Consider the following 26,806-nt stretch of genomic DNA (forward strand, 5'->3'; position numbering starts at 1 on the left):
CCTCTAGCACTCAGCCTCTCACTTCTGTGCCTCTTCTTGGGCCTCTACCTCCACTGCTCTGCCAAGGCAGAACTGGTGCAGGGCAGAATGCTCTCAACTATGCCATTAAGTGGACACAGGGAGCTTCAAGGTCCTTGTGGCATGTGTATATGCGAGATATATTTTGCTCTTATATCATCAAACAATCAGAGACTCTGATTGGGTCTTTGGGCAGAAACTGAACTGGGCTAGAGCCAAACTCTGCCATGGTTCTATGAGAGTGTGAGGTAACTATGGGCCAGAAATTTTACATGGCCAGATCCCTCCCACATGGCTCCTGGCCCCTGTGCAAGGCAGCCAGTGCAGGGAATGTGACAAAGCCTGGTCAGAGACAAGGAGTACACTGTTGCTGAGCGTAGTGGCATACACCTCTAACCCCAGTAGGGGGAGGTCGATACTGGATACTGGCTGACCTGAGTTTGAGGGTAGTCTGATCTGCATAGTGACTTCCAGGCCAGCCAGGACTACATAGTAAGACCCTGTCTCACAAAACGGGGAGGGGGCATTGGAGAACATCCAGGCAGTACAGTGGGTGAAAGGGTGGGCACAGCGATGCCCTCCAAGGAGACTCAGAACCCTGGGGCCTGCAGTTCTTCCAGGTTACATGGCTAGAATGGCTAATATTGACAACTTGACAGAATGTATAATCACATAAGAGAGAAACTTCTGTGCGTGTGTGAGAATGAAAAGTTTCTACATTTGATTACATGAGGTGGGAAGACCCACTCTACTCTAAATGTAGGCAGCACCACCCTATGGCCTGGAGGCCCAGGGGGAATACAGAGGAGACGGGAGCACCAGACCAGAGTGCACTTGCCTCCTGACTGGAATCTACTTGCTTGAGCTCCACTGCTGAGCTCCCACGGAGGGGGTGGGCGGGGCCTGAAACTGTGACCCAAACAAACCCTTCTTTCCTTCCTTAACCTGCTTTCCCAGGTATTTTTGACCCAGCAACAAGATTGTTCAAGTAATCAATATAGTGTCCTCAGAAGCTAGAAGTCAACCCCTGGTCCACTGGAGTCTCAGGAAGAAGTGCTCCCTGCCCACGCCTTTAGTCCCTTGAGACTGTGCCTTCAACCTGCAGTTATGAGATACTGAAAGGCTGCACTGAGCCAATGGGGTAATTGTATTGTCCTAGAGCAACAGGAAATTGACTCTGGTGGTGAGGTACAGCAGGCCTGGGCAGGAGAAAGGAGTACCAGGCACACTGGCCTAAGGCACTGGTACGGTCTTGCCCACCCCTGCCCTCATTTCCCCAGATGCAGAGGTCTAGGGCACTCAGGATCTTTGAGGTAGGTCAGACAATTGCCTGAAAAAGCAAGAACCAGAGCCCTAAATCTGTGTGCCATGGTACCACTAGTCACAGCAGTCAGGCAGAGCCACACAGAGGATAGGGCATCACTCTAGCTGATAGGCACAACAGGTGGCAGGCCCCAGTTGCAAGATCACAATGCCTGAGGGACATATGGCTTCCTTCCTCTTTTTTTTTGGTTTTTCGAGACAGGGTTTCTCTGTGTAGTCCTGGCTGTCCTGGACTCACTCTGTAGACCAGGCTGGCCTCGAACTCAGAAATCCACCTGCCTCTGCCTCCCAAGTGCTGGGATTAAAGGCGTGCGCCACCACCGCCCTGCGGCTTCCTTCCTCTTAAATCTGAAAACATTCAGTGAGGCTGAACCTGTGACCTCTGGTGTTTATCCCAAAGCCCAACACTCCCAACATCACTGCCTCCACAGTTAGCTGTGGGGGAACACAGGTCTGGTGCTGTCCTTGTCCTCCAAACTAGGTGCTTCCACAGGACCTGTGGGAAAGAGCATCTTAGCCAGGAGGACCGAGGTAGCCAAGGGATGGAAGAGCTCTTCCTAGACACGAGTGAGCCCAAGTCTTCCCAGACCACTTGTTCCTATGGAGACCTTGAGAAGGGTCCCCAGGAGCTACCAGATGAGATTTTACTGGGGTGAAGTCCTGAGGCTATACCGTCAGCACACAGGACACATGTGGTTACCATACCCTGGCTACTCTATATTATACCCATTCCAAAGTGTGCCAGGTGATGATTTTATTAAGTCCAATGATAGGAAAGACCAATGACACTTAAGACATTTAGTGAAACAGTGCTGTGCTCTGCTCTAAGGTTAAGGCACACGTGGTAATTAAAAACTCAAAGGCTCAAGTGGAAATGCAGTTTGTGTACCCATGCACACACATCTGGGCCCCTCAGGTAATGATCTGAAGCCATCCATCCACAGCAGTCATTCTAGATGACCAGAAGGTCTCCAAGAGTGGGCTCGTAGCTCAGGGAACACATGACTTCAGAAGGGTTAACTACAAGCAGCAGGTGACATCATTTTACAGACACTGTAACAGTTGAAGTCGGCCTTTTCGTTCTCTCTGCTGTCGTTCTCTCTGCTGCCGAAACTTCTGGAGCTAGTGGGCAGGCAAACCGCTTCCCTTACAGAAATGTGAGGGTTTACATTTCTGTGGCTTTCCACCGAGAAGACAAAGCTAAGCTATGTCTCTGGGGCCCTGTGGGAGTTCCCAGGGAGTACTGAGGGCTTAAGGGCCTGGACAGCACCCCTCCCTGGACTAGCTCCCCTCAGGGGTGCAGAGCTGGGGACAGGCCTCCTTGCCAATATCCTTAGGAGAGGTGGCCTGAGCCACTGTGGCTAGCCTCAGGGAATCCCAGGGTGCAGTGCAATCCTGAGTAGTCAGGTCCCAGGCTTTATCAGCTCAGAGGAGATGAGGCAAAACCTAACCTTGAGACCCAGATCATAGGAAAACAAGGCAGCTGGCCAGTATGGGACAGCCACTCCAGCCCAGGGACATGTATGGGCTTTTCTTGTGTGTAGTCTGGATCTGGTTCTTAGAGCAGCCATCATTCAGCACAGAGACAACAGTGAAGGCCAACAAGAAGGCAGCCGTCAGCTTAGGGTTGGCCTGCAGAGCCTCCCTCCAGTTCCAGCCTGGCCGGTTAGCACGGTGGAATGTCAGCAGGAGTGCAAGATAAGGTCACCAAGGGCCCATGACCAAAGGCAAACACTGAACCTGCAGGTCCCGGGCTCTGATTTCAGTCACCTGCTATCAGAACAGCCAGCAGTCCCTCCAGAGAGAAGACACAGTCCACTTGGGGAACAGCAGGAGGGGCAGCTGGGTCTCAGGCAGCTGCTGGGCCTGGACTTGAAGGAAGAGACCGGCTGCAGAAGGGCTCGGGGAAGCCTTGGATGTCACTTTTCCACAACTGGAAACTCCAGCAGATCCTGCACAGCCCCCTGCCCAGGCCCACAGCCTCTGAGTCTAGAGTGGCCTGGTCCTGCCTAGGACTGTGCCTGGTCGGGTCTAGGGCAACCAATGTCCTCCTGATGCCAGCTGTGGCTTCCGTCAGCTGTGCTCCAGGCTGTCGTCAGTGGGCTGCACCACTGTGTAGCTCCCCTGGCTGGAGGAGAGCTGTCGGCTGAAGAAAGAGGTGGCTCGCTTCGGTTTCACCCGCTTGATCCCCGTGCCTGTGAGGGTGACAGAGAGGCTGAGAAGAGGCACTGGGTCACGGGTGGCCTGCTCCCCAGATGCTGGGCTCCGCTCCCACTGGAGTCTGCTTCTCCTGGAGTCTGCTTCAACTGTGCTTTCCCATCTTCCCATCAGAGCTGTCATCACTGAGCCTGTCCATCCCTGACTCTGTCATCAGTGGCAGGACAGGGACCCCACGGTCATCCTTGCCTATCTTATCAGAGGCCACAGAGGACTGGAGACTGACTCTGCTGGGTGGCTATCACTAAGACAGGTAAAAAGCTGATGATGGGAAGCCGAACAAAAGATGAACAGTGTGGCTATAGTCGGGGCACAATTACAACAGGGAGGGAGCACCTTGCTCTGCTGGCCCACATGTCTCTACACCCACCAACTCATGAAGAAAAACATCCAATTCTATCAGTATGCCTTTTACAGAACACTGTCCAGTGCCCTTTAAATACTCAGGCCAACCAACGGCTCAAAAGCAACACACCGTGTAGGCCAGGTGTTTCTAAGGCAAGAGGATAACGTCAAGTTCCAGGCCAGCCTGAGGTGCAGTGCAGACTGGGTAATGTACTAGAATAAAAAAAGAAGTGAATGTTGGGGTTGGAGAGATGGTTCAGCAGTTAAAAGCTCTGGCTGCCCTTCCAGAGGTCCTGAGTTCGGTTCCCAGCACTGACATAGCAGCTCACAACCATCTAACTCCAGTAGTCACTAGAAACCTAAGTGGTACACAGACACCCACGCAGACAAACATGTATAGACTTAAAATAACTAAATTTAAATATTAAACCAAAAAAAAAAAAAAAAAAGAAGAAGAAGAAGAAAAGAAAGGATGAATCATAATGCTAACTTGGAGGTGGAGAAGGAACAATTTGAAGTCCTCTGGGCCAGGCATGGTGGCACACGCCTTCATCTCAGAATAGCAGAGGCAGCCAGTTCTTTAAAAGTTCAAGGCCAGCCTGGTCTACATAGCAAGTTCCAGGGCAGCCCTGTCTCAAAAGACTAGAATACAGATGTAATATCCTGTCTTAGATGCCGAAATAGAAGCTATATACACACTCAGAGAACCAGAAGAGAGAGAGAGGGAGGGAGGGAGAGACAGAGAGAGACAGAGAGACAGAGAGAGAGTGTGTGTATGTGCATGCACATGCATATTTAAAGACAGGGTCCAGTATGACGCCTTATCTGGCCTGATATTCACTATGTATTCCAGGTTGGCCTCTGACCTGAGAAATCTGCCTCTGCTTCCTGTGTGTCAGGGCTAAAGACACGTGACATGATGCCCAGCTTAGAATTTTATTTATCATTTATTTATATATTTATTTATTTGCCTAATTTACAGAGTGAGTTTCAGGACATTAAGGGTTACACAGAGAAACCCTGTCTCAAAAAAAACAAAAACAAAATTTTTTTTCTTTTCAATAAACAGCCTTCCCAGGCTGGCTGGCATAGAACTTACTATTTTTAGCCCAGGGCGGCTTTGGACTTCTGATCTTCTTGCCTTACCGCCAAGTGCAAAGCTACCAGCTGTATGTATCATAGCTGGCTTCATATCTCAGGAGCCAGACGGACAGATCAGTGTCTACTTCACTTGTTCTTGCAGAGGACACAAGTATGGCTCCCAGAAGCCACATGAAAGCTCAAAACCATCTATAATTCCTGTTTTGGGGGGATCTGACTCCCTCTTCTGGCCTCTGTAGGTACTAGGCACACAGGTGGTATGTGTGTGTGTGTGTGTGTGTGTGTATGTGTGTATAAAGACAAATATTCATATATATATATATATATATATATATATATATATATTAGAAAATTTAAATTATGCACAAAATTTAGGTCACTTCTTTTTACTTTCTTTTTCTCCCCAATATTTTTATTAATTATTGGGGAATTTAATATATCCTGATCACACTTGCTTCCCATTCCTCCCAAGTCCCCCCCTCCCTCCCCTGCCCTACCTCCAATAACGAAGGGAAAGGAGAAAAAAACCTCACTAAGTCCAATTCGTGTTGCCCATATACTCACTGGAGCAAGGGGAAATTCCACATTCCCAGTTCAAGATATTTACAGCTCTGGGACTATGGGCACATGCCACCACATCTGAGTATGACAATGGCTTTAGCTGGCTCTGGTGGCACTGATCTGTGATCTCAGCACTTGAGGTAGAGGCAGAAGGATCAGGAGTTCAAAGTCATCACCAGCTACACATCAGGCGTTAAGTCCAGTCTAGGTAACCTGAGAGAGAATACCTAGAAAAACAAAATCCTGAGGGGAAGGCGGCAAACGCCTGAAATCCCACCACTTTCGGGGCAGGTTGATGTCTTCAAGTTCAAGGCCAGCTTGGTCTACACAGAGAACTTAGAGCTACACAGGGAAACAGGACATCTTGTCTCAAAATATACCACCACTGGCAGGCGTGGAGGTCAGAGGACAGCTGTGTGGCCCTGGGGATGGAGCTCAGGTCTTGGGCCTTGACGGCAAGTCCCCTTACTGCTGAGCCATCTCACCAGTCACCCCTCATCCCCCACAAAATCCTTTATATCTTGGAATAAGGTGTATAAACTCACCGCTGTACTCAAACACACTGGGCGAGGTGCTCCTCTCCCCTTCCCACGTTTGGGAGCTCTCTCACTTTTCCCTAATACATCTGTGTTCATGGTCAGAAACTAGGGATGTAGCCCAGCGGCAGAGCCCTCGCTCACAACGGCTGAAGCTCTAGGTTCAATCCCATTACATTTAAGGGTTTTGTTTTGTTTTAGTTTCTAAGACAGGGCCTCTCAGGCTGCAGGGATGGCTCAGCAGTTAATAGCATTGACTGCTCTTCCAGGTCCTGAGTTCAAATCCCAGCAACAGCATGGTTGGCTCACAACCACCTGTAATGGGGTCCGATACCCTCTTCTGGTGTGTGTCTAAAGAGAGCTACAGTGAACTCATATACATAAAATAAATAAATCCAAAAAGATGGCCTCGCTGGGTGGTGGTGTTGCACACCTTTAATCCCAGCACTCAGGAGACAGAGGCAGATGGAGCTCTATGAATTTGAGGCCAGTCTGGTCTACAGAGCTAGTTCTAAGATAGCCAGGGCTACACAAATAAGATCCTGTCTCCAAACACCCCCCTCCAAAAGAAGTCTCCTGTTTCCACATTCTGAAAGATGCTACAGCGGACAGGTTTGTCACTGCAGAAAAAGAAGTGACAGACAGGAAATGTCCCTGAGAGCCAAGTCCCCAGCTGTTCCTTTTCCCACCCTCTGGAGTCCCTGTGGCACATGTGTGAACTAGTGTGCTGTGCACACAGTGTGTATGGTATCACGCACCACCAGTGGCTTACCGTCTTCCACATAGTCAATGGTGGAGAGATGCTGAATCCGGCTACACACCACACTACCCTGCCTCCGCAGCTTAGGGCGCTGAGTGGGAGGTGGAGAGGGGCTGGGAGCTTCCTGCGGGCCGGATGCGCTTTCCTGGGGGAGTGCAGGCTCGGCGGCCTGGCTCAGCTCAATGCAGTACTCAATGAGGCTGCTCATCAGCTCAGCCTGGGGAGGGAAGAGGGGCTGGGATGAGGCCAGAGGGCAACTGCTGAGACACAGTTCTAAAGCCTTTGCTTCCTGGGGGATGGTGGAGGCAGCACAGGGGGGAGGGAGCTCTCTGGGCCCAGAGGGCAGGGAAGGTGTCCACCTGAAGTGACTTCAGAGGTGAGGTCTGGAAAGGAGGGAGTTGTAGTCAGAGGCAGCTTCAAAGACTGTGGACTAGGCTGCCACAGACAAAGTGACTGGCTGTGCTGGCTGCCAGAAGCTATGGCCTAAGGAAGAGAGGGTGAGGTCACTGGCCAGGGTGGCTCCCTCTGAGCAGTAGTTCTTCTAAGTGACACCCCATGGATCTGGAAACACACCAGGCGAGGTGGCAAAACACCTGGAAGCACAAGTGGCCAATCATCTGATAGCACAGCTAGGCATCACGCCAGCAGCCTGGCTCTGCTCAAGTTACAGACGAGGTATCTTTGAGAAACAGTTACTGAGCACCTGCCGTGTGTGTGGCCCTGAGAAGGGGGCTGGATATATTAGACCCCTGTGTGCTTACAGTTCAGAAGCCTGGGAATGACATCATAGACGCTGGTCTAGCCTCCACTGCCTGTCCAGTGTTGCCTGCAGCCTTGACAGCAGCCTAGCCCAGCCTGGGGAGGAAAGGGAGTGCAGGCAAGCTCCTACACATGAGGCCTCCATATCCGGTTCTAACATGAACAAAAGTGCAGACATTACCATTCAACACATCCTCTCCTGAGTCCCACCGACAGCCACTGTCGAGAACCTGACAGTGGGATGGAAAGGAATTTCCCTAACCTTCCCAAGGCATCCAGGAAGCACTCAACTAATTAAACCCACACTATTGAGGGGGACTCGGGTTTTCCCTCAGGCCAGAGACACCTGTCTGCAAGTACAAGGAGCAAGAACATGCCGAGCACTCAGATCGGGATGAGAAACCAGGCTGTCACCATTCACAGACAACATAACCAGCTACACAGAAAACCCCGAAGAACTCAGGAACCTGCAGAACTGCAGGTGGTGGGTTGCCTGAGGCCCACAGCCATTGACCCCTTCCCTCCTTCCTGACTCAGTTTCCACAGTGCTGGATTACAGGTGTGTGGCACCTGGCTTCAAACGGCTTGTTAAGTAGTTCAAAATTTCACATAAGGAACACCCAACTGATAAAAGCACATGTAAACACTCAAAGACCAAGAACCTCCAAAATCTGACACATTCTTCTTCTCCTTTTTTGAGTTATTTTTATTTTATATGTATATTTTGCCCACAAGTATATATGGAGAGAGAGAGAGAGAGAGAGAGAGAGAGAGAGAGAGAGAGAGAGAGAGAGAGAGACAGAGTGTGTGTGTGTGTGTGTGTGTGTGTGTGTGTGTGTGTGTCTGGTGAGCATGAAGGTCAGAAGAGTGTTCAATTCCCTAGAACTGGAGCTGACGGCAGTATTGAGCCACCGTGGGGCGAGTCGGGTGGGGTGGGGTGGTGGTGTTTGCAAACAAACCCAAGTTTGTTTAGAGAGCTAAATCTTAACCCTCAGTTGTTTCTCCAGCCACTTTCTCTTTAACTTTTTCATTTTTAAAAAACAAATTTGCATGTGTGTGTGCGCATGTGTGTGTGCGCCTGTGCCTGCAGACAATGTCTGGGTGTACCTATGTATGTAGTGTGTATGTATGTAGATGCACGTAGTATGTGTGTCTAGTGATCTTGGAGGGCAGACGCCTCCCTGCTCTTCCCTTGAGACTGAGTATCTCGTTTCCTTAACTTTGCCAAGTACCGCAGGTCAGCTGATGCACGACTTCCAGGTGACTCTTGTCTGCACCTCCCCTCTCCCCTCAGGAGTTGGGAATTAGAGATGTTACATCTGGCTTTTTATGTGGGATCTAGGGATCCAGAATCAGGTCAGTCTTGTGCAGGAAGCAGTTCTACCCATGAGTCATCGTCTCCCTAGCCCAGTTTCTTTCCTTCTCTCCCTGTCTCCTCTCTTGGGATGTAGTCTGACTGTATTGCTAAGGCTGGTCTTGAATTTCTAGACTGTAGGAGCCTCCTGCCTGGGTCTGTAGTGCAAACCAAGTAAAGGAGCCTGAACGCCTATGGCGCTTAGGAACCAAATCCACTGTGATTAACAGCGAATGACACACAGACCAATGGCTCAGACCAGAGAGTGAATCCAGAAAACAACAAAAAAAACCCCACACATAGGGGCTGGAGAGATGGTTCAGTGGTTAAGAGCCTTTGCTACATTTCCAGAGGACCCAAGTTCTGTTTCTAGCACCACAACTTCCTGTAGCTCTAGCTGGCCTCCAAGAGCCCCCGCATATATATGACAGACACACAGATCTTAAAAATGAACAAAAATTAAACCTCGCATATACACAGTGACTTTGCAAGAACAGTCGCACCGAGGAAGGCCAGCTTCCAACAGCAGTCGATGGACAACTGGCTATCCATAAACGTTCAGTGAGTCTCGACCTTGTGTATCAAGTGCACTCTGTGTCTAACGAATGAACCTGGGCGGCATAGGACACAGCAGTAATCCTAGCATTCGGGAGGCTGACTCTGAGGCCAACTTGGCCTACCTACTAAGTTCCAGGGCTACATATTGAGAATTTGTCTTAAAAACAAACCAGAAGCCTGGCAGTGGTGGCACACACCTTTAATCCCAGCCCCTGGGAGGCAAAGGCAGATCTCTGAGTTTGAGGCCAACCTGGTCTACAGAGGGAATTCCAGGACAGCCAGGGCTACACAGAGAAACCCTGTCTTGAAAACAACAACAAAACAAAAAAATTAAAACAGGGCTGGAGATATGGCTCGGTGGCTCATGCCTGCAATACCAGCACTTAGGAGGCAGGGGCAGGACAGACATCCTCAGCTACATAGCAAGTCTGAGGCAGCCTGAGTTACACGAGACTGTCTGAATATAGAAATATGTGTGTGAGTGCGTGTGTGTAAGAGAGAGAAAGAAACAGACAGACAGACAGACAGACAGACAGATAATTTCATTAGAATTAAAAAACATCTTGTTAGCTGGGCAGTGGTGGCGCACGCCTTTAATCCCAGCACTTGGGAGGCAGAGGCAGGCGGATTTCTGAGTTCGAGGCCAGCCTGGTCTACAGAGTGAGTTACAGGACAGCCAGGACTACACTGAGAATCCCTGTCTCAAAAAACCAAAAACAAACAAACAAACAAACAAAAAAAACAAAAAACAAAACAAAACAAAACAAAAAAAAACAACAACAACAACAAAAACCCCATCTTGCTGGGTAGTGATGGCTCATGCCTTTAATCCCAGAATTTGTGAAGCAGAGGCAGGCAACTCTGAGTTCGAGGCCAGCCTGGTCCACAGACTGAGCTCTAGAATGGCCAGGGCTACAGAGAAACCTTGTCTTGAAAAATTCCAAAAAGGAATTAAAGCATCTCTTCTAGTGGCATTGTTAAGAAAATGAAAAGTCGCCTGGCAGTGGTGGCACACATCTTTAATCCCAGCACTTGTGAGGCAGAGGCAGGTGGATTTCTGAGTTTGAGGCCAGCCTGGTCTACAGAGTGAGTTCCGGGACAGCCAGGGCTACACAGAAAAACCCTGTCTCGAAAAACCAAAAAAAAAGAAAGAAAAAAAAAAGAAAGAAAATGAAAAGCCAGCCAGACTCAATGGCACATTCCTTTAATCCCAGCACTCGGGAGGCAAAGGGACACCCATCACTGAGTTTGAGGCCAGCCTGGTCTTCGGAGTAAGTTTCAGGATAACCAGAGCAATGCTGTCTCAAAAATGAATAAATTAAAACAAAACAAAACAAGAAAAGAAAGAAAATGAAAGGCCAGGGTAATCACCGAACAGAACTACCTGCTAATATCTACTGTGGGATCTCAAGTATGGAAGGTAGAATCAATTCTTGCCATCTGTGATAAAATCAACCCACCACTACCAACGACTGCAAAAGCCGCAAAGCTGGCCACGGTGTGCTGTTAGCAGAGGCAAGTGGATCTGTGTCTCCGTGAGTTCTAGGCCATCAAGGTGTGTTCCAGGTCAGTCAGGGATACATAGTGAGATCTGTCTCAAAACAAAACAAAACAAAACACAGACACACAGACACAGACACAGACACACACACACATATGTGGGGGAGGGGGGAGGATCTGAGCTGACCTGACACTACACATTTGAAGATCTGTGGACAGAATTAACCAGTGTGAAAAGCAAACATCACTAGTCAGTAGAGAAGTGCATATTAAACCTGCAGTGCCCCATCCCACCACTAAGCTGTTACAACAGCAAACAAGTAATAGTTGACAATGTCCAGTGTTCACCACGGTGGGGAGCACTACAGAAACAGGAACTGGAAGCAGTGTGGAGCTTTGGAAAACAGGCTGGCTGTTTCTAACCGATCCTATGCTCACTGCACATTCCAGCAATCTAAATCTAATTAAAGCCCCTGGGCTTTTTAGTATGACTTAAAAAAAGAGGGACAGAGGCTGGAGACATGGCTCCACAGGCAGGAGCACTGTCTGCTCTTCCAGAAGATCTGGGTTCACGTCCCAGAACCCACATGGCAGCTCACAACTGTCTGTAACTCCAGTTCCAGGGGATCCGACTCCCTTACACAGACACATACTCAGGTAAAACACTGATGTACATAAAAAATTTTAAGAGGGTCTATATTGACATAAAACCCTGTGCACGATGCTCAGTACAGCTTACTGGAAAAGACAAAGTGGAAAACAACTCACACGCTCTTCAGTGGGTATCTGAGCTCTGAGCTTGGCCAGCTGACAGAGCATTTGCCTTGGGTTTGATCCCCAGCAGCAGAAATAAACAAATAATAGTAAAACAATAATTAATAGTAAGATAGAATGAACAAACACAGACTAATCTGAAAAGCATGTTGCCTAGTGAAAAGCAGCTGCCACACAAGGGCTAAGTACAACTTGTGTTTCTATTTGCGGGTTAGTGGGGATGCAAGTATTCAATTTTTTTGAAGACCAGAGGGTGAGGACATATGTTTTCACAGGAGTCCCTGGAATTTGTCTATGTGCTAAAATAAGGGGGGTGGTGGTGGCAAGAACAGTCCCCAGAGAGCCTCAGAGCAGGGTGTGGCTCTGACATGGCAGAGGAGGTGAGGATGGATGGATGGTGGGCAAAAGGAACAGATCTAAGCAACACAGGCCCTCCCTGCCCCAGTCCTTCTGCCCCTACTCCTCAGCTGTCCTCTCAGCTTTGCAACAGGGCTGGCACAGCTGAAGACAGCATGGGCAGGCCCTCAAGGGACATCACCCCTGGTGTGTGATCCCAGAGTTCCACAGAGATCACCAGGGTGACGTAGGCCAGCTGCAGGGAGACACCCTATCCCCAGACCCTGGACAGCACTGCAACCTCCTTCCCGGGCACTGAAGACCTGGAACTGGCCTCTCAGTCCACATGTGTGTGCCCACACCACTACCTGCTTGGAATAGATCCTCAGGAGCTTGTTGACAGGCGTGCCCTCACTGTCACCATCAAACTCCAGCCACAGGACAGGCTCTTCCTCCTCAGGGGAAGTGTGATCCCAGGACAGCTCCTGAAAGCGCAGACCCAGCAGCACATGCTGGCCAGAGGGAGACAAAGAACAGAGCTGAGGCCTCTCCTTCCCACTAGGCCCCCTCAGGTTCCACCTGAAAGAGGCGCTTGTACCCAGGGAGCTCTCCTCTCCACAGTTTTCCTTTCTGAGAGAGGGTCTCAGTATGCAGCCCTGGCTAGCCTCAGGCTCACAGAGATCTAGCTGCTGCTGCCTCTGCCTCCCTCTGCTGGGAATAGAGGATATTGATTGTTCTTGTTCTGTAGCATTGAGAACTGAACAGAGAGCCTTAAGTATACAAGGCAGGCATGAATTCTACCACACCTCAACGCTAAGTCTGCACTGCTTCCTACATGAGGCCAGGAACTACACTCTTCAATGCTTCCCTCCACCAGTAAGGCCCCTGATGGTCAGGGAATCAGCCACTGGGTGCAGCCACCTGCTGCACAGGGAAGGCTGGTGACACCACAGCCTACATGGTGAGCCAGAGGTAAGACAGCCACCAAATACGATGATGAGCAGGTCTTGGCCAGCACAGGGAGCTCCCAGCAGGAATCTCAATAGAAAACGGCCAGCCAGTCTCCATCACTGGCCAGGAGCAGCGGCAAGGTGCTGACAGACACTACCTACTCAGTCAGAATCGCAGCTGCCACCCCTCTGCCTCAGCCGAGTGCATGGCTGAGGAAAACAGACCCAGAACAGGCTCAAAGAAGGTTCCAGAGTACATGAGCAGACTTCAGGGACATGAGGAAGGCAGAGTCTCCTATGTCTAGTCAATGCTGTTCCTAGGATGCCCATAGTCCTAGAGGAACCAGGAAGGCATGGACAAGATGCCCCTCCCTTCTACCCCACCACCTTCAGTCCCACCCTGTAGAGCTCAATTGAGGTGGTACCTTCTCCCTGTTGTCGATGACATGCACACCCTCCAGACTGATGGCCACAGTCACTGGTTTGCGCCCACCCCGATGCAAGAAGCCCTGGGCTGGCTTGTCAACCTCACCATGGAAGAAGGCACACCTGGAAAGGGGACCAGTGTCAGCTGCTCCCTCCAGCACCTAGCACACAAGGGAAGTCTGCTTTGGATACCCAAGAAGCTTAAGCTGTTTGGGTGACTGATGGGTAAATAGAAAAAAGCCTGTCCTGAGGATGGGGCGGGGGGGGGGTAGGGGAGAGCAGAGGCAGAAACAGAAAGTAATATGGGGAGCTAGGGGTGGTAACACCAGATTGGCCATGCAGCACTAGACTGAGCGGGTGGAAGGACCTAGGTAACAGTACAGGATGGGCATTATGGGCAGAGGAACTCACAAACCCAAGGAAGAGAGCAGAGCAAGCTGCTCATGAGGGAACCTGGGGCCTCAGTAAGAGCTAAGGTTGAGCCTGCAGCACTGTCCACAGCACAAGTCCTTTAGCAGCAGGGACCTGCTAGGACGTTCAGGAAGTGACGGCTGCCTCTAGGATAGTGGCTTTTGGGCTAACACTAAAGGGAAAGGTGAGGTGATTTAAGGGTGGCAAGACACTTAGCTGCTGTCTCCCACGGCAGGTCATGACTTCACTTATTCTGAGGCTTACCCATGCCTAAGTCACAGCCCAAGTCAGAGCCAGCTCTCTCTGTACAGAAGAGGACTAGAGGTGAGTATACTCGCCTCCTGGAAAATTCTACACCTCTCCTCAGCTGAGGTTCAGGTGATGAGGAAACTGAAGCTGTCTGTCATAACATCCACCACTTCTATCAACTTTTTACTCACTCCTGGAGTGCCCAGTAATATGCGAGCGCACACACGTGTGTATACACACACACATACACACACACATACACACACACACACACACACACACACACACACACACACACACACGCCATTGCATCCATTATAAAAAAACAGCAAGTCCTTTGTTCCTGCTAGGCTCACGCCTCCTCCTCCATTGTCCAGTAAAACTCCATAAAGGCCAGGCACTCGCTGTTCCTAACCTCCTTCTCTCACATGCTCCTCCTCTCCCACCTCCAGCAGGCCGAGGCCAACCCACAGCACAACCCTGGGCTCAATAGAGCACAATGAACATGACCTTCAAGATGAAGGACTGGAGCATGTGGCGCTGGCCTGGAGACACGCTCCTGCCTGGAAGGTGCCCCGCCCCATGCCCTCCCCCTCACCACCCCCGTTCGTCTCTACTCACCCCCCCTTACTCATCTCCCTGGCCATTTCACAGGGCTCTAGATTTCAAACAATTCACCAATCATTTTTTTAGCCCATGTGTGGAAACTGCGTTCATCGAAGCTCCTTCAATGTGTGGGGCATCAAGAGGGAACTATTTGTTACACACCATGTGTGTGAGCAAGAGCCAGGCCAGTGAGTGGCTGTAGCTGGTGGGAAGAGAGGATGGACAAAAGCATCCCAGTCAGAGATGGGAACAGGTTTTCCCTGGGGACAAAAGCCAAGCCAGCTCTTTAAGGACGGTGCCGCTGGATTCAGGGATTCAGGCTGCCCCATGTTGGGGCAGGGGGCAGTCTGCAGGGTGCTGAGGGAGGGGGCAGGAGCTCCCAAGATGCATCACTTACCCATAGAAGGGCAGTTCATGGCACTTGAGGAGGTATGCGCGATAGTGGGAGCCCAAGGTGGTCTCCTGCTCACTGTCTCCAACAGTCATTTCCTTTACCTGGCGGTAGGCATTCAGCAGGCCTTGCTCACCGGGCCCAGCCTTGGCCCCTCGGCCCCGGAAGGCAGCAAAGAGGCTATGGCTTCGCTTGCAGAGGTGGGCAGGGAGAAAGGAGTCCAACTTCTCTCTGAAGGGGAAGGAAAATGGGTAGTGGTGGCCCTTCCGGGGTGCTGAGGTCTTCAGGGTGTGAGGACAGTGCTCACAGGATAGGCAAGGACTGGCAAGTGGCAGGCCTTAGGGACCTTCAAGGCTTGACTGAACCAAGGCACACTGCTGTGCTGCATGCGTGTGTTGGAGGGTGACAGGGGTCCTGAACACAGGCTGCAGACAGACTCCCACTGCTCCAACTAGCAGTAGCTTGCTAGGCCTGGCTCAGAGACAACCCTGCCTGATATGCAAGGCCCATGGTGGGGCGGGGGCCGGGCTGAGGGTGGAATGCTCTTCCTCTTAAGAGAAAAATGGGGTTTCCAGTTTCCAGAGGAGGCAGAGGCAGGTGGATGTTTGAGGGTTCAAAGGCCAGCCTGGTCTACACAGTGAGTTCCAGCAGAGTCAGGACTTTTACACAGAGAAACCCTGTCAAAAAGAAAGAAAGAGAAAGAGAGAGAAGGAAAGGAAGCGAGGGGAGGGGAGGGAAGGGGAGGGAAGGGAAGGAAAGGAGGGAAGGAAAAGAAAAGAGAAAAAACCAAGAGTACACGTGGGGGAGAAGAGGTAAGCAGGCTCAGGTGTGGTCAGATCTGAAGCACTGTCTGTCAATAACAGCTGTGAGACCAACAAGGGGCACAGCACCTACCTCTCTGCAGAGCAGGGACAGAGATACCTCCTGTTTCTGGTACTTACCCTGACAATAAGGCACAGTGAAGCTCTGCAAGCCAGGGGTGGGGGTGGGGCGCCCCACACAGGAAGGCTAGGTAGCGTTTCCATTGAAGGCCCATTCTGATCCTGATCTCTCCTACTGCACCACAGACAAAACCTCCCTCCCTGTCAGCAATATTTTCACACAGGAAACTTGAGAGAATGCTCCAAGCTGACAGAGGGCAGAGTGTCACCAGGACCAATCTTCACCCAAGAGGGAAGAAGATACACAGCCTTATGGTACATGCCAGGCACTACAGAGAATCCCTTTCCCATCGAATGAGGTCTGGCTGACACTCAGGACCAGGGGAGGGCAGAGGGGCTTGGGATGTGCTCAGGTCAGGATGGGAAGACAGAAAAAGGCCAAGAAACAGCCTGGCTGGAGCAAGTATCAGAGCAACATCCACGCTCTGAGGCTGGACAATTGAGTTTTCTAAATGAATGCAACTTTCTCCACCCAAAATATTATGAATGGTGTGATACTATATTTGGGCTAATTTTATGTCAATGTGACCCAAGCTACAATCACCTGAGAGGAGGGACCCTCAGCTGAGATAATACCTCCATAAGATTCAACTATAGTTAAGCTTGTAGTGCATTCTCTTAATTAGTAATTGATGTGGGAGGGCCCAGCCCATTGTGGGTGGTGCCAGGCCTGGGCTGGTGGTCCTGGGTTCTATAAGAAAGCAGGCTGAGCAAGCCATGGGGTGCAAGCAAGTAAGCAGCACCCCTCCATGGCCTCTGCATCAGCTCCTGCCTGGTTCCCACCTGGTTTGAGTCCCTGCCTTGGCTTCCCTCAGTGGAGGTAACTCAGGACGTGTAAGCCACAATAATAAACTCTCCTCCCCGGGCTGCTTGGTCACGTTGTCTCATCACAACAACAGTACCCCAACTAAGACATGCTCTCTGTGTTCTACTCAGAAAGGGAAGGATGGTTGAATACCAAGTAGATCAAGGAATACAGGGCATCCTCCTTAGACAGCTAGAGCCAGAGGCTCACTCGGAGGCTTACAGCTTGGTCCCAGGTCCACTCTGCAGACTTGCCTACAGCCTGACCATCTGGAAGCATTTTCTCCATTGAGGTCCCTCCTCTCAGACGATGATAGCTTGTGTCAAGTAGACATAAAAGTAGCCAGCACTGGTAGGCTGGAGAGATGGCTCAGCGGTTAAGTACACTGGCTGTTCTTCCAGAGGACCCAGGTTCAATTCTCAGCACTCACATGGCAGCTCACAACTGTCTGTAATTCTAGTTCCAGGGGATCTGACACTCTCATACAGACATGCATGCAGGCAGAACACCAATATACATAAAATATTAAAAAAAAAAAAAAAAAAAAAAAAAAAAAAAAAAAAAACGCCTTAAAAAAACACCGAGTATCACACCAGTTTTGAGTGGGAAAAGGGCCATTCACTCAGAGAACAGGGAGGCTCTCAGGTAAAACATGACCACTTTCTACCTTAACCACCTGGGCTCCTGTTGGCAGAGAACCAACCACTCCAACCGACTACATCTGGAGTTTGGGTCTGAGGCCTCCAAGTCAGTGTCTATATCGAAGCCCTGTCTACAACAGGACCACAAGTCCTAAGGGCATAGACAAAGAGACCCCAACATGGCCCTTGGCTTTGGGTTAACTTTGTAAACCTTCATGGAGTCATCTTTTCTGGAGAGGAGTCCTGCTGGGGCATTTGGAGCCTAAACACCCAGGCTGCTGAGAGGGGCAGCAAGGGAAGAGAAGGCACAGGGAAGGAAGTTGTTAGCCTGAGTTGCTGGGTGCAGGAGGGGTCTCTAGAGGCCTGGCTGCCCTCCCTTCTCATGGTAGCTGTGGCCATTCCCCATCTGTGTCCCACTCCTACTCAGGTTCTGTGTTTGACAGCAGTTTCCACTTGTCACAGAAAGGCCTGTCACAGCTCTGGGTGTGTGCAGACTCACAGTGGTGTCCCTCAAGACGGAGTCACAGCCCATCAGTGGCCGACCCACTGGACTTCCATCCTCTGGGACTAAGCTATGTGCCACGAGGGTGAGCTGGGGGGCTCCAGCTGTGTAAGAGTGGCCTCTCCTCTGCAATAGACAGTTGCTGCAGCCACTCAGCCACGAGGGCTAACATGTCTGACCTTGTGCTGGCCAACAAGACAAGGGCTGAATGACAAGGAGATCAGGGTCTGGGACACAGCTGAGCTCAGTCCAGGGCACCCTGACCGTCTGGCCTTGCATGTCACATGAATGAGCAAAGGAACTTCCCGTGCAAATGAGCTTGTCAGGCCCAAGAAAAACAGACATGCCCATCCTGAGGTCCAGGATACCATGGCCATGGCCACCAGCTGGAAGCCTTCAGGGGACTGTGAACCCAGGGCAGTCCCTGCCAGATTCCAAACACATGTCATCAGCACCAGGTCTCTGGCCCCATAAACCACTTTGCTGACTTTCCCACTAGCTGCAGGGTTGGGGAAACAAGGAGCCCAGGTTAGAAACAGGCTGCAGTGCAGGTTTACACCTGAATCTACGACAGGGTTTCATGTAGTCCAGGCTGGCCTCAAACTCACTATAGTAGTTAAGAATGACCTTAAACTCCCCATTGTGAGTATAAGCCACCACACCTGGCTCACAACTAGCCCAGGCTGGCTTGGAACTCATGGCAATCCTGTCTCAGTCTCCCAAGTGCTGGGATTACAGGTATGAATCACATCTGGCCCCTGGAATTCTTTCTAAACCTCAGGGTCACACCTGTGGAGCCAGAGCCCAACCTAGTCTGTTATTACAGCAGACTCAACTCTCATCTTTTCTTTCTTCAAGGCAGGGTTTCTCTGTGTAGCCCTGGCTGTTCTGAGACTTACTCTGTAGACCAGGCTGGCCTCGAATTCACAAGAGATCCACCTGCCTCCATCTCCTAACCTAACCACGAGTACTGGGATAAAGGGTGCGCGGCACCTCTGCCCTCCAACTCTCATCTTTCTAGACAGGCCAGCAGCAGCCAGCAGGGCTTGGTAAGTGCCTGGGGAACAGGATTCTATTCTTGGGGTTGGGGGTGAGCTGAACTGTTTGTGGGTACTGGGGGGGTCGGCACATGGTCAGTTCCTGGCTGTTCCTCCAGACTTTGGCTAGAGGTGTGGCTCCATCCATGTGTCTGTGGACCCTCGCGCTGAGGACCCCTCTTAGACATCACTTCATGTGTGTATCCACTGTGATGAAGGAAAAGTAAGCTCAGAGAAGTGGAGAACTCCCAAGGCCACCCAGTGAGCATGCGTGCACCAGGATTGTCCACCTGGCAGGCCCTAGACCCACTTGTAGGTACAATCTTGCACAGCTGGGTGCCCACCTCAAGTCTCACTGTCCTTACCTCAGAGTGCAGGCAGCAGGCTGGCCAGGTTGGTAGGGCCCAAGCTGCACACGGCACACAAGGGCACCCAGCACCTCACAGTCCTCCAAGTCACAAGGGTACCGAGCGGTCAGCACATTGCCCTTGGCTTCCTCGTAGAGCAGCCGCAGGACCTCCTCGTCATAGATCTGCAGACCAGTATGGCATAAAGACAACGGCTCAGAGGTGCTGGGCAAGCATGACTGTCTAGGTGTCTGGAAGTTAGGGAGACTGGGCACTGGCATGCAGGAACCCAGTGGCACTACCTTGGCTCTGCCTTACCTGGAGCTCTCGGCGCATTGGGAAAAACACATTCCTTCGGAACTGAAGGGAAGGCTCATCTGGAGAGAGGGGCTAGAGTCACTTTCTGGTCCCCTTGCTTAAGGCAGCCCCATCCTGCCCTACCCTGCACCGCCACACCCCAGCTCCCAACCTCACTCTTCTCCATGGAGAGAGCCCTCCTGAATGGGGGTTGCTGACCAGACAGCAAGCATACAGTGTATCTGATTACAACCCCTCCCAGCCCACCTTCCCCAAGGGTCCCTTCAGATGCCCTGCCCTGCCAACACTGACCCATGGCTACATCATCATCCGAGGCGTCGGTGAAGCGCAGCAGCAGCTCTGGCCACTGGCGGCCGAGTTTGTAGGGCTGGTGCTTAGGTTTCAACTGTACCTCTGCAGGGCAAGAGAGGAGATGGCCATGAAGCTGCTGACCAGGCCAGTGGTACCTAGCCACCTATTATACTGTCCACCAACAATGAAGACGGCCACGACCAACAATCACTGAGCAGGCCCAGAGCCACTCTAAAGGGTTCAAGTGTCTTCACCCTGGAATAAGCCTGACCTCCATTCTACCTTGGAGAGAACCAGGCTCAGGGTGGTTAGGTCATCTATCCCAAGTCATGGCATGTGATTCACTTGTACCCCAGGGCCCTATGCAGCAGGTGAGAACTGAGGTGCTGTTGAGCTCACAGAGGGATGTAGGGAGATGCGTGGTGAGGATGCTACTACGTGCTTGCCAGTCTTCTGACACAAATATCCTTCCTCTAGCTGTCCCCTTCCCGGCTAGCGGCAGGGCACTCTGTCCTGCCAGCCAGGAGCTGATGACTCTCTGGACCTTCCTTCTGGACCCTGATCTTGACCAGACAGCAGCTGCAGCCTCCGGGTGGCCCTCTTGCCTGTCACCTCCATCCAATCTCTACAGCAGCTCCAGTTCTTTGTCTTACGTCTGTCCACAGCCATCATTTCCGTCACCTCCCCCACTGCCCCCATCCACAGGCTCACAAGACGGGGCTGTGGGGCAACAACATCACTGACTTCACCTGAAGCCCACAAGGGTCGGTAGCTTCCCAGGACCACACATAAATTAGTGGCTACATAGGTCCAGAGCTTAGGTTCCCAAACCTCTCTTCAGTACATATGCTTTGATCTTGTCAGAGGATCCCATGGTCTGATTCCCAGCCTGTGCTAGCACTCACAGTATGGGACAATAGACCTGCAGACAGGCGTGTGTTCCTCCTGCCTTCATTCCCAAGTCCCAGAGATCCTGCCATCAGAATAGGGCTATCCCAATATCAGCCTCAGACTTCTGGGTGGCAACTTCTTCCCTAGCTACCACCATCCAAGTAAGGCCAACAACTCACGAAGCCCATCCCCTGCAGAGGATGAGGAGAAGGCCAAACACGTCAAGCTGAAGCATGAAAGCCCCTGCTTCAGAGGCACTCACAGCTGGGAGGGCAAGCCAGAGCTCTGCTTAGTCAGGATGTGTGTGTGTGTGTCCTGGGATTTGAAGTAGCCTTTCAGTTCCCACTCCAGCCTGGGAAGAACACGGGTGTTGGGTGTACTGCAGCCTCAGGCACTCTCTTGGCTGGGCTGGGCCACACAGGCAATGCATTCAGTTCTAGCCACTGGCAGGCTGATGAATGTGAAGGAGTGGGCTGATGAGGTGGAGGAGGGGCAGGCTGCCCAGCAACTGCACTGGGAGACTCCTGTGGCAGAGCATCCACTAGGGCCTGCTATCCCCAGCTTTCCACACAGCCAAGAGGCCCACAGCCCTGACCAGAGGCTCAGAGGGCAAAGGAGGGGCTGGGCCAGCAGGAAGAGTGTGGGCGTGAGCCTGGGAACAACTGTGCAGGAAGTAAAGGGGGCAGGGGGTGGGGCCAATGATGGGGGCTGGAGCTCCTCCCATAGGAGGGGGGGAAGAGGGAGGAGGGGGAGGGGGAGGGGGAGGGGGAGGGAGAGAGGGAGAGAGGGAGGGAGGGAGGGAGGGAGGGAGGGAGAGAGGGAGAGAGGGAGAGGGAGAAACCTTAGGGGGTCTGGAGCAGACACCCCATCCCCCAGGGCCTGACCCAGGCTGTCTTGATCAAATTATTGAGACCAATTGTGCCCCCTTCCTCCACAGCAAGGGGAATGGTCACATTTTTGTTGTTTTCTTTTCTTTTTCAAGACAGGGTTTCTCTGTAGAGCCCTGGTCATCCTGTGAGTCACTCTGTAGACCAAGCCGACCTTGAACCCTGAAATCCACCTGCCTCCACCTCCCTCTGCCTCCCGAGTGCTGGGATTAAGTGTGCACCACCACTGCCTAGCTGTCAGTTTTCAACACTGGGGACTGAATCCTGGGCTTTGCACAGGCTAGGCAACTACTCTACTGAGCTGTACCCTGATCCTCAAGGGGAATTTTTTAAAAAGTATACTTTAGTATATGTTCAACTTAAAAATCATTATTATTATTGTGTATGCATGTGTGATCATAAATGTGGAAGTCAACAGTATTATTTGTAGAAACTGATTTTTTCCTTCCACCATATAGGTTCCAGGGATCAAACTAGGGTCACCAGTCTCACGGGCAAGCACCTTTACCCATTGAGCCATTTTGCCAGCACTTAAAGGAAAATTTAGGCTCAAAAACCACTCTCAGTGCCAGCAGTAATTTATTTCCCCAAATGATGACACTGAGCCTCCTCCTGCCTCCTTACTTCCATGTCAACAGACTCAGGGACCATAATGAAGGACTTTATTCACTGGCCCAAGAGTCTATAAAACCCTGTCTTCATTCCCATTCCACGTGGGGGCCCCAGCCCACAGGGGCAGGAAGTGTGTGGTCCTAGTGCTAGACACCAGGTAGGTAGAGGCCTCTACAGAAAAACCATGTTCCTCTTCTCCCTGCAGCCCCACACCAAGGCAAAGGAGTCACTGTACAGGACCACTTCCCAAGCTAAATCTACCCCTTCCTTACTGCCAGCAACAGCACACAGTCCTGCTCCAGATCTCAGGACTTCACGCGTTAGGATGGACCTGACCCATGGGGAAACACTGAAACTATACTCTCCAGGTGAGGCGAGGCCCAGATTGCATGTACTGTAAGCAGGGAACCCTCTGCTCTTCTGAAGGTCGGGGCGCCAGCAGCATCGCACCAGAACAAGAAAAAGGCAGGGACCAAGGATGCCAATACCTCCTCAGGACTCTGAGACACACCAGGTCCATCTTCCCTGATAGGAAGTGGCCACACGTTCTGGTCCCTAAGCCCTCTCTCTGCCCAGTTAGTGTCCCCACCTCCCTAGTACATTCCCTCACTACCAGACCTTACCCAGCAGGGGGGACACAAGCCAGAGTGCAAAGGCCTCCAGGGCCATGTCTGGGAGCTGCAGGACTTCACGGACTGCACGGTGCAGCTCATGGGCACTGATCGAGGACAGGTTCTCCACGGCCAGGGGCACTACTGAGTCATCAGCCAGGTACACCAGTACATCTGCTGCTGGAAGAGGTTGGGCAGGGTCAGCTGACGTCCACCGCCACACGATCAGCATCACCACCACACTCTGCTCATTATCATGGCCCAGGCTATAGTGACACATCCTCTCAAGACTCCACTAACAGTGACGCTTGTGGTGACATACACCTGTAGTCCCAAGACAGGACGCAGCAGGCTAAAGCTGGAGGATTTCAAGTTCCAGGCCAGCCTGGGCTACATAGCAAGACCCAGATTTTTAAAATAAACAAATAAAAGTACAGCTTTCAAGGACTTGAGACCTCAAACCAACCAGAAACTGTGGCCCAGGTACCAGCCCCATTTTACTCCTAAGGCTCAAAGTAGGGTGGTAAAAACCAACTCCTTTCCTCTGCAGTACTAAATACGCTGTTTCCAATATTTCTCAGGTGGAGAAATAGGACAGGGTAACCCATCCTGAGGTCAAAGCTCCCTATCAGGCTAGGAGCAAGGCCAACTAGTGACCTTCTGACTGTCTGGGTCAGACTAAGAGGACAATGGAGATTTCAAAGGTCACCCTGGGTTACAGCAGGTTCCAGGTCTCAGCTTCATTAGACCTCTTCAAAACATAAGGATCGATGCTGTGGCTTCTGCAGATCGCTTTAAGCAATCCAGGAAATATCAACTCAAATAGCCAAGTGTTCCCTTATAACAAGCTGGATTCCCATTTGAAGCCAGAGCCAAAGGAAGCTGCTTGGCAGGCTGGCCAGACTTAAATTCCCTGAACTACAAGTGCAGTCAAGGAACACTGAGTTTGGAGGTCCATTCTCAACCTGCAGTCCTTTTCTGCTTCTTGCCTGACTCCAGTGAGTCTGTGTCCTTTGTAAATCTGTAAAATCAGTTAATAAGGCGTCTTCAAAAGGTCATCACCAATCCAATGAGGCTGGTTAGAGCATACAGTTAGCACAATTTAGAAGCCTTTTAGATTCTGGTCTTTTCTGCTCCAACAGCTACTTTGAGAGACCAGGACACTGAGGTTCAGATCCACTTTACAGGCAGAAAAACCGGCCCCGAAGGCTCAAGTTCATGATCGACCTTGGTCTGCTCCAGCAGTCTGAGCCCGAACAACCTCTCTAGGGCCTAATTTCCTCCCAATAAAATGAAGAGGTGGAGAATCCCTGCTTTCAAAGAGCTGTCTGCAAGAAAGAAATGGGACAAAGAAAGTGGTGTCACTTTCCAATCGTGTCTTCATTTGAAGACATGCCTTCATTTGAAGACAAATGAGAGAAGGTACAGGAGTGTGCCCTGGTCACTAAGGTAGTGACCGAGCCCTGCTAAGTCCTTTGATTTCTATGAGTCTGCCACACCTAAACACATCTTAGTACTTACTACATGATTAACTTACTGGAAAAGACAAACAGTAGTCATGTCCCCAGGGTTGGAACCAAAAAGGGTACAGAAGAGATGAAAGAAGAAAGTAGAGACCTACCTCTGGTACCCACTGAAGAGACACTACTTCGGTGGGACCGCTCCGCAGGGCCAGGTTGCCCCGAGTTGCCTTCTGCCCCCTCCATCTGCAATAGGAATGCCAGAAAATTAATGGGGGTCTTGAGGAGATGGTTTCCTCAAGCTCTCAACCAAGAAGCAAAGGGGTCCCGGGCTTTGTCTACAATTCTTAATCTGTGTACAGGGATCAAATATAGAGAGAGTGACCCTCAGCCAAGTGCAGATCGGGGTGGGCTGGGTCAGGGCAGTGACCGTCAGGTGCAAGGGTCTCAAGTCTCTCTCGCAAGAAATGGCCAAACAAGTCAGGGCGCGCCCCTGTCGAGGACAGGAACAGGAGCAGGGTGTGGCCACGTTCTCACCTCGCAGGGTCGCAGAGCCTGCTGCCTCACTCCAGAATGCCACCCGACTTAGGCCTCCAGTTCTGGACCCACCGCTACGCCCGCCGGCGGGGTCCTGTCCTGCCGAGGGTCGAGCCGCAGGCGTCGCGCCGCGGAAGCTGCCGCGGGAGGAAGCACAAATCCGAGGCCCCGCCTCTCCGACTGAGGGAGCCTATAGGAGCCAGGAGTCTCGGCGCACGCGTACTCACGCATTTCGTCCTTCGGTTCCTCCTACCCACCCCTGTTCCTAGCGTGGTTAGCTCACAAGTCCAAAAGCCTGGGTCTAGCCACGCCCCTGACATACCCAGTCCTGTGTCGTCCGTCCCCGATCGCCCCCACCCTCACACAGCCACCTACAAGAACAGGGTTGCTCCATGCATAAGACCCTTGGTCTATAATAGGATGTGCAGAAGATTCATGAAAACCAAGGATGAGGACACGAACTGTACAGCTACCGCTCCGTGTGACTTGACTGGGCCCCGCTTTGAAATGGAGGTGTTTCTCGGGCACCCACCTGGTGGGTGGATGGTGTCGCAGTCTTCTTGGGCCTGTTCTGAAGGCCTGAAGGGTACTGGCTCTTGGCCTTGGATAGGAGTCAGGGCGCTGGACAAGTCCTTTGCCCTCCCGATTGTTTTTCACCTGTAACACGAGATTGGACTGAACGACTCTCAACAATCCCTTTCACTCTCAAATGTTGGTAAAATATAGGACTTGCTGTGCTTCCAGGTTGTAGTCACATAAGCCTGGCTGTCTTACAGCCTCCAAGATCTCGAGGTTCCAGGCATTGTGGTTCCCAAAGTCTTATCACCAACTTGTTCTGACAAACCAAACAAGCCTTTAATCCCAGCAGAGAGAGACAGAGACAGGCAGATCTCTGATTTCCTAGACAATGAGACCTTGTATGGGGGCTGGGGTGAGACAAGCTGAACTATAGTAGGTGGGCCAACCATGGAGACAAGTGCTTGCAGTCCTCGTACTCAGATGATGGAGGCAGGAGGATCAGCACGAGTCAAGGCCATACTTGGCCACACAGCTAGTCCAAAATCAGCCTAGAATATGTGATGCTCTGTCTCAAAAGAAAAAAAAAAAAAAAAAAAAAACCCTACCCGGGCAGTGGTGGCGTACGCCTTTAATTCCAGCACTTGGGAGGCAGAGGCAGGCGGATTTCTGAGTTTGAGGCCAGCCTGGTCTACAGAGTGAGCTCCAGGACAGCCAGGGCTACACAGAGAAACCCTGTCTCGAAAAACAAAACAAAACAAACAAAAAACCTACAAAAAACAAAAACATCATCAAACATTACAGAAGAGCACAGTATTGCTATAGGAGATACAAACCACTACAGGCAGAGAGGAGAAAGTCTTCAATTCCTTCTTAGCTACCATGTTGTGGACGTGGTCCAAGTCCTTTCCTCTATGTCACATGTCATCTTATGGGCCCTGTGAATGGAACCAAGAGGAGTAGTAGCTACCATTTATGAGTTGGATGCTTTAAAAATTTCTGTGTGTGTGTGTTGCTCCAGGTTAAACCCAGGACCTCATATATGTGAACCAAGCACTCTACTCCTGAGCTACACCTGAGAGAAACAGGTAGGGATAACACTCATATGCATAAATCTTACAAAGTTGAAAGTATATATATATATGTGTGTGTGTGTGTGTGTGTGTGTGTGTGTGTGTATATATATGTGTGTGTGTATATATATATGTGTGTGTGTGTGTGTGTGTATATATATA

The 26,806-nt window shown here is 51.1% G+C and overlaps 1 protein-coding gene and 1 long non-coding RNA gene across 6 annotated transcripts in view; one reads left to right on the top strand and one right to left on the bottom strand.

The window, feature by feature from the left end:
- Positions 1 to 21,630, top strand: part of LOC143434981 (uncharacterized) — a 28,704-nt gene extending 7,074 nt beyond the window's left edge. For 2 of the 3 annotated variants that reach the window (XR_013104896.1, XR_013104895.1), the window contains 3 exons: positions 976 to 3,811; positions 14,165 to 20,428; positions 20,535 to 21,630. This is a non-coding gene — a long non-coding RNA (uncharacterized LOC143434981). The remainder of the gene's footprint in view (positions 1 to 975; positions 3,812 to 14,164; positions 20,429 to 20,534) is intronic. The other variant, XR_013104897.1, reaches the window with a different exon arrangement.
- Positions 2,075 to 25,300, bottom strand: Frmd8 (FERM domain containing 8). Of its 3 annotated transcripts, none has more exons than XM_034508234.2 (11): positions 25,056 to 25,300; positions 24,680 to 24,764; positions 23,071 to 23,235; positions 20,058 to 20,159; positions 19,767 to 19,825; positions 19,467 to 19,633; positions 15,182 to 15,406; positions 13,518 to 13,641; positions 12,511 to 12,654; positions 6,874 to 7,078; positions 2,075 to 3,536 (listed from the first exon to the last, which is right to left on the bottom strand). In XM_034508234.2, exons 2-11 carry the CDS (start codon positions 24,762 to 24,764, stop codon positions 3,415 to 3,417), a joined length of 1,398 nt encoding a protein of 465 aa, XP_034364125.1. In that variant the 5' UTR covers positions 25,056 to 25,300; the 3' UTR covers positions 2,075 to 3,414. The 3 variants fall into 3 exon arrangements, with proteins under 3 accessions (XP_034364125.1, XP_034364120.1, XP_076772006.1); XM_034508229.2 differs by having other exon boundaries at positions 23,071 to 23,238; positions 25,056 to 25,220; XM_076915891.1 differs by lacking the exons at positions 24,680 to 24,764; positions 25,056 to 25,300 and adding an exon at positions 23,768 to 24,304.
- Positions 25,301 to 26,806: the final 1,506 nt, after the last annotated feature.

This window comes from Arvicanthis niloticus, chromosome 1 (assembly GCF_011762505.2).
Source record: "Arvicanthis niloticus isolate mArvNil1 chromosome 1, mArvNil1.pat.X, whole genome shotgun sequence".
In the NCBI taxonomy this organism is placed as follows: Eukaryota; Metazoa; Chordata; class Mammalia; order Rodentia; family Muridae; genus Arvicanthis; species Arvicanthis niloticus.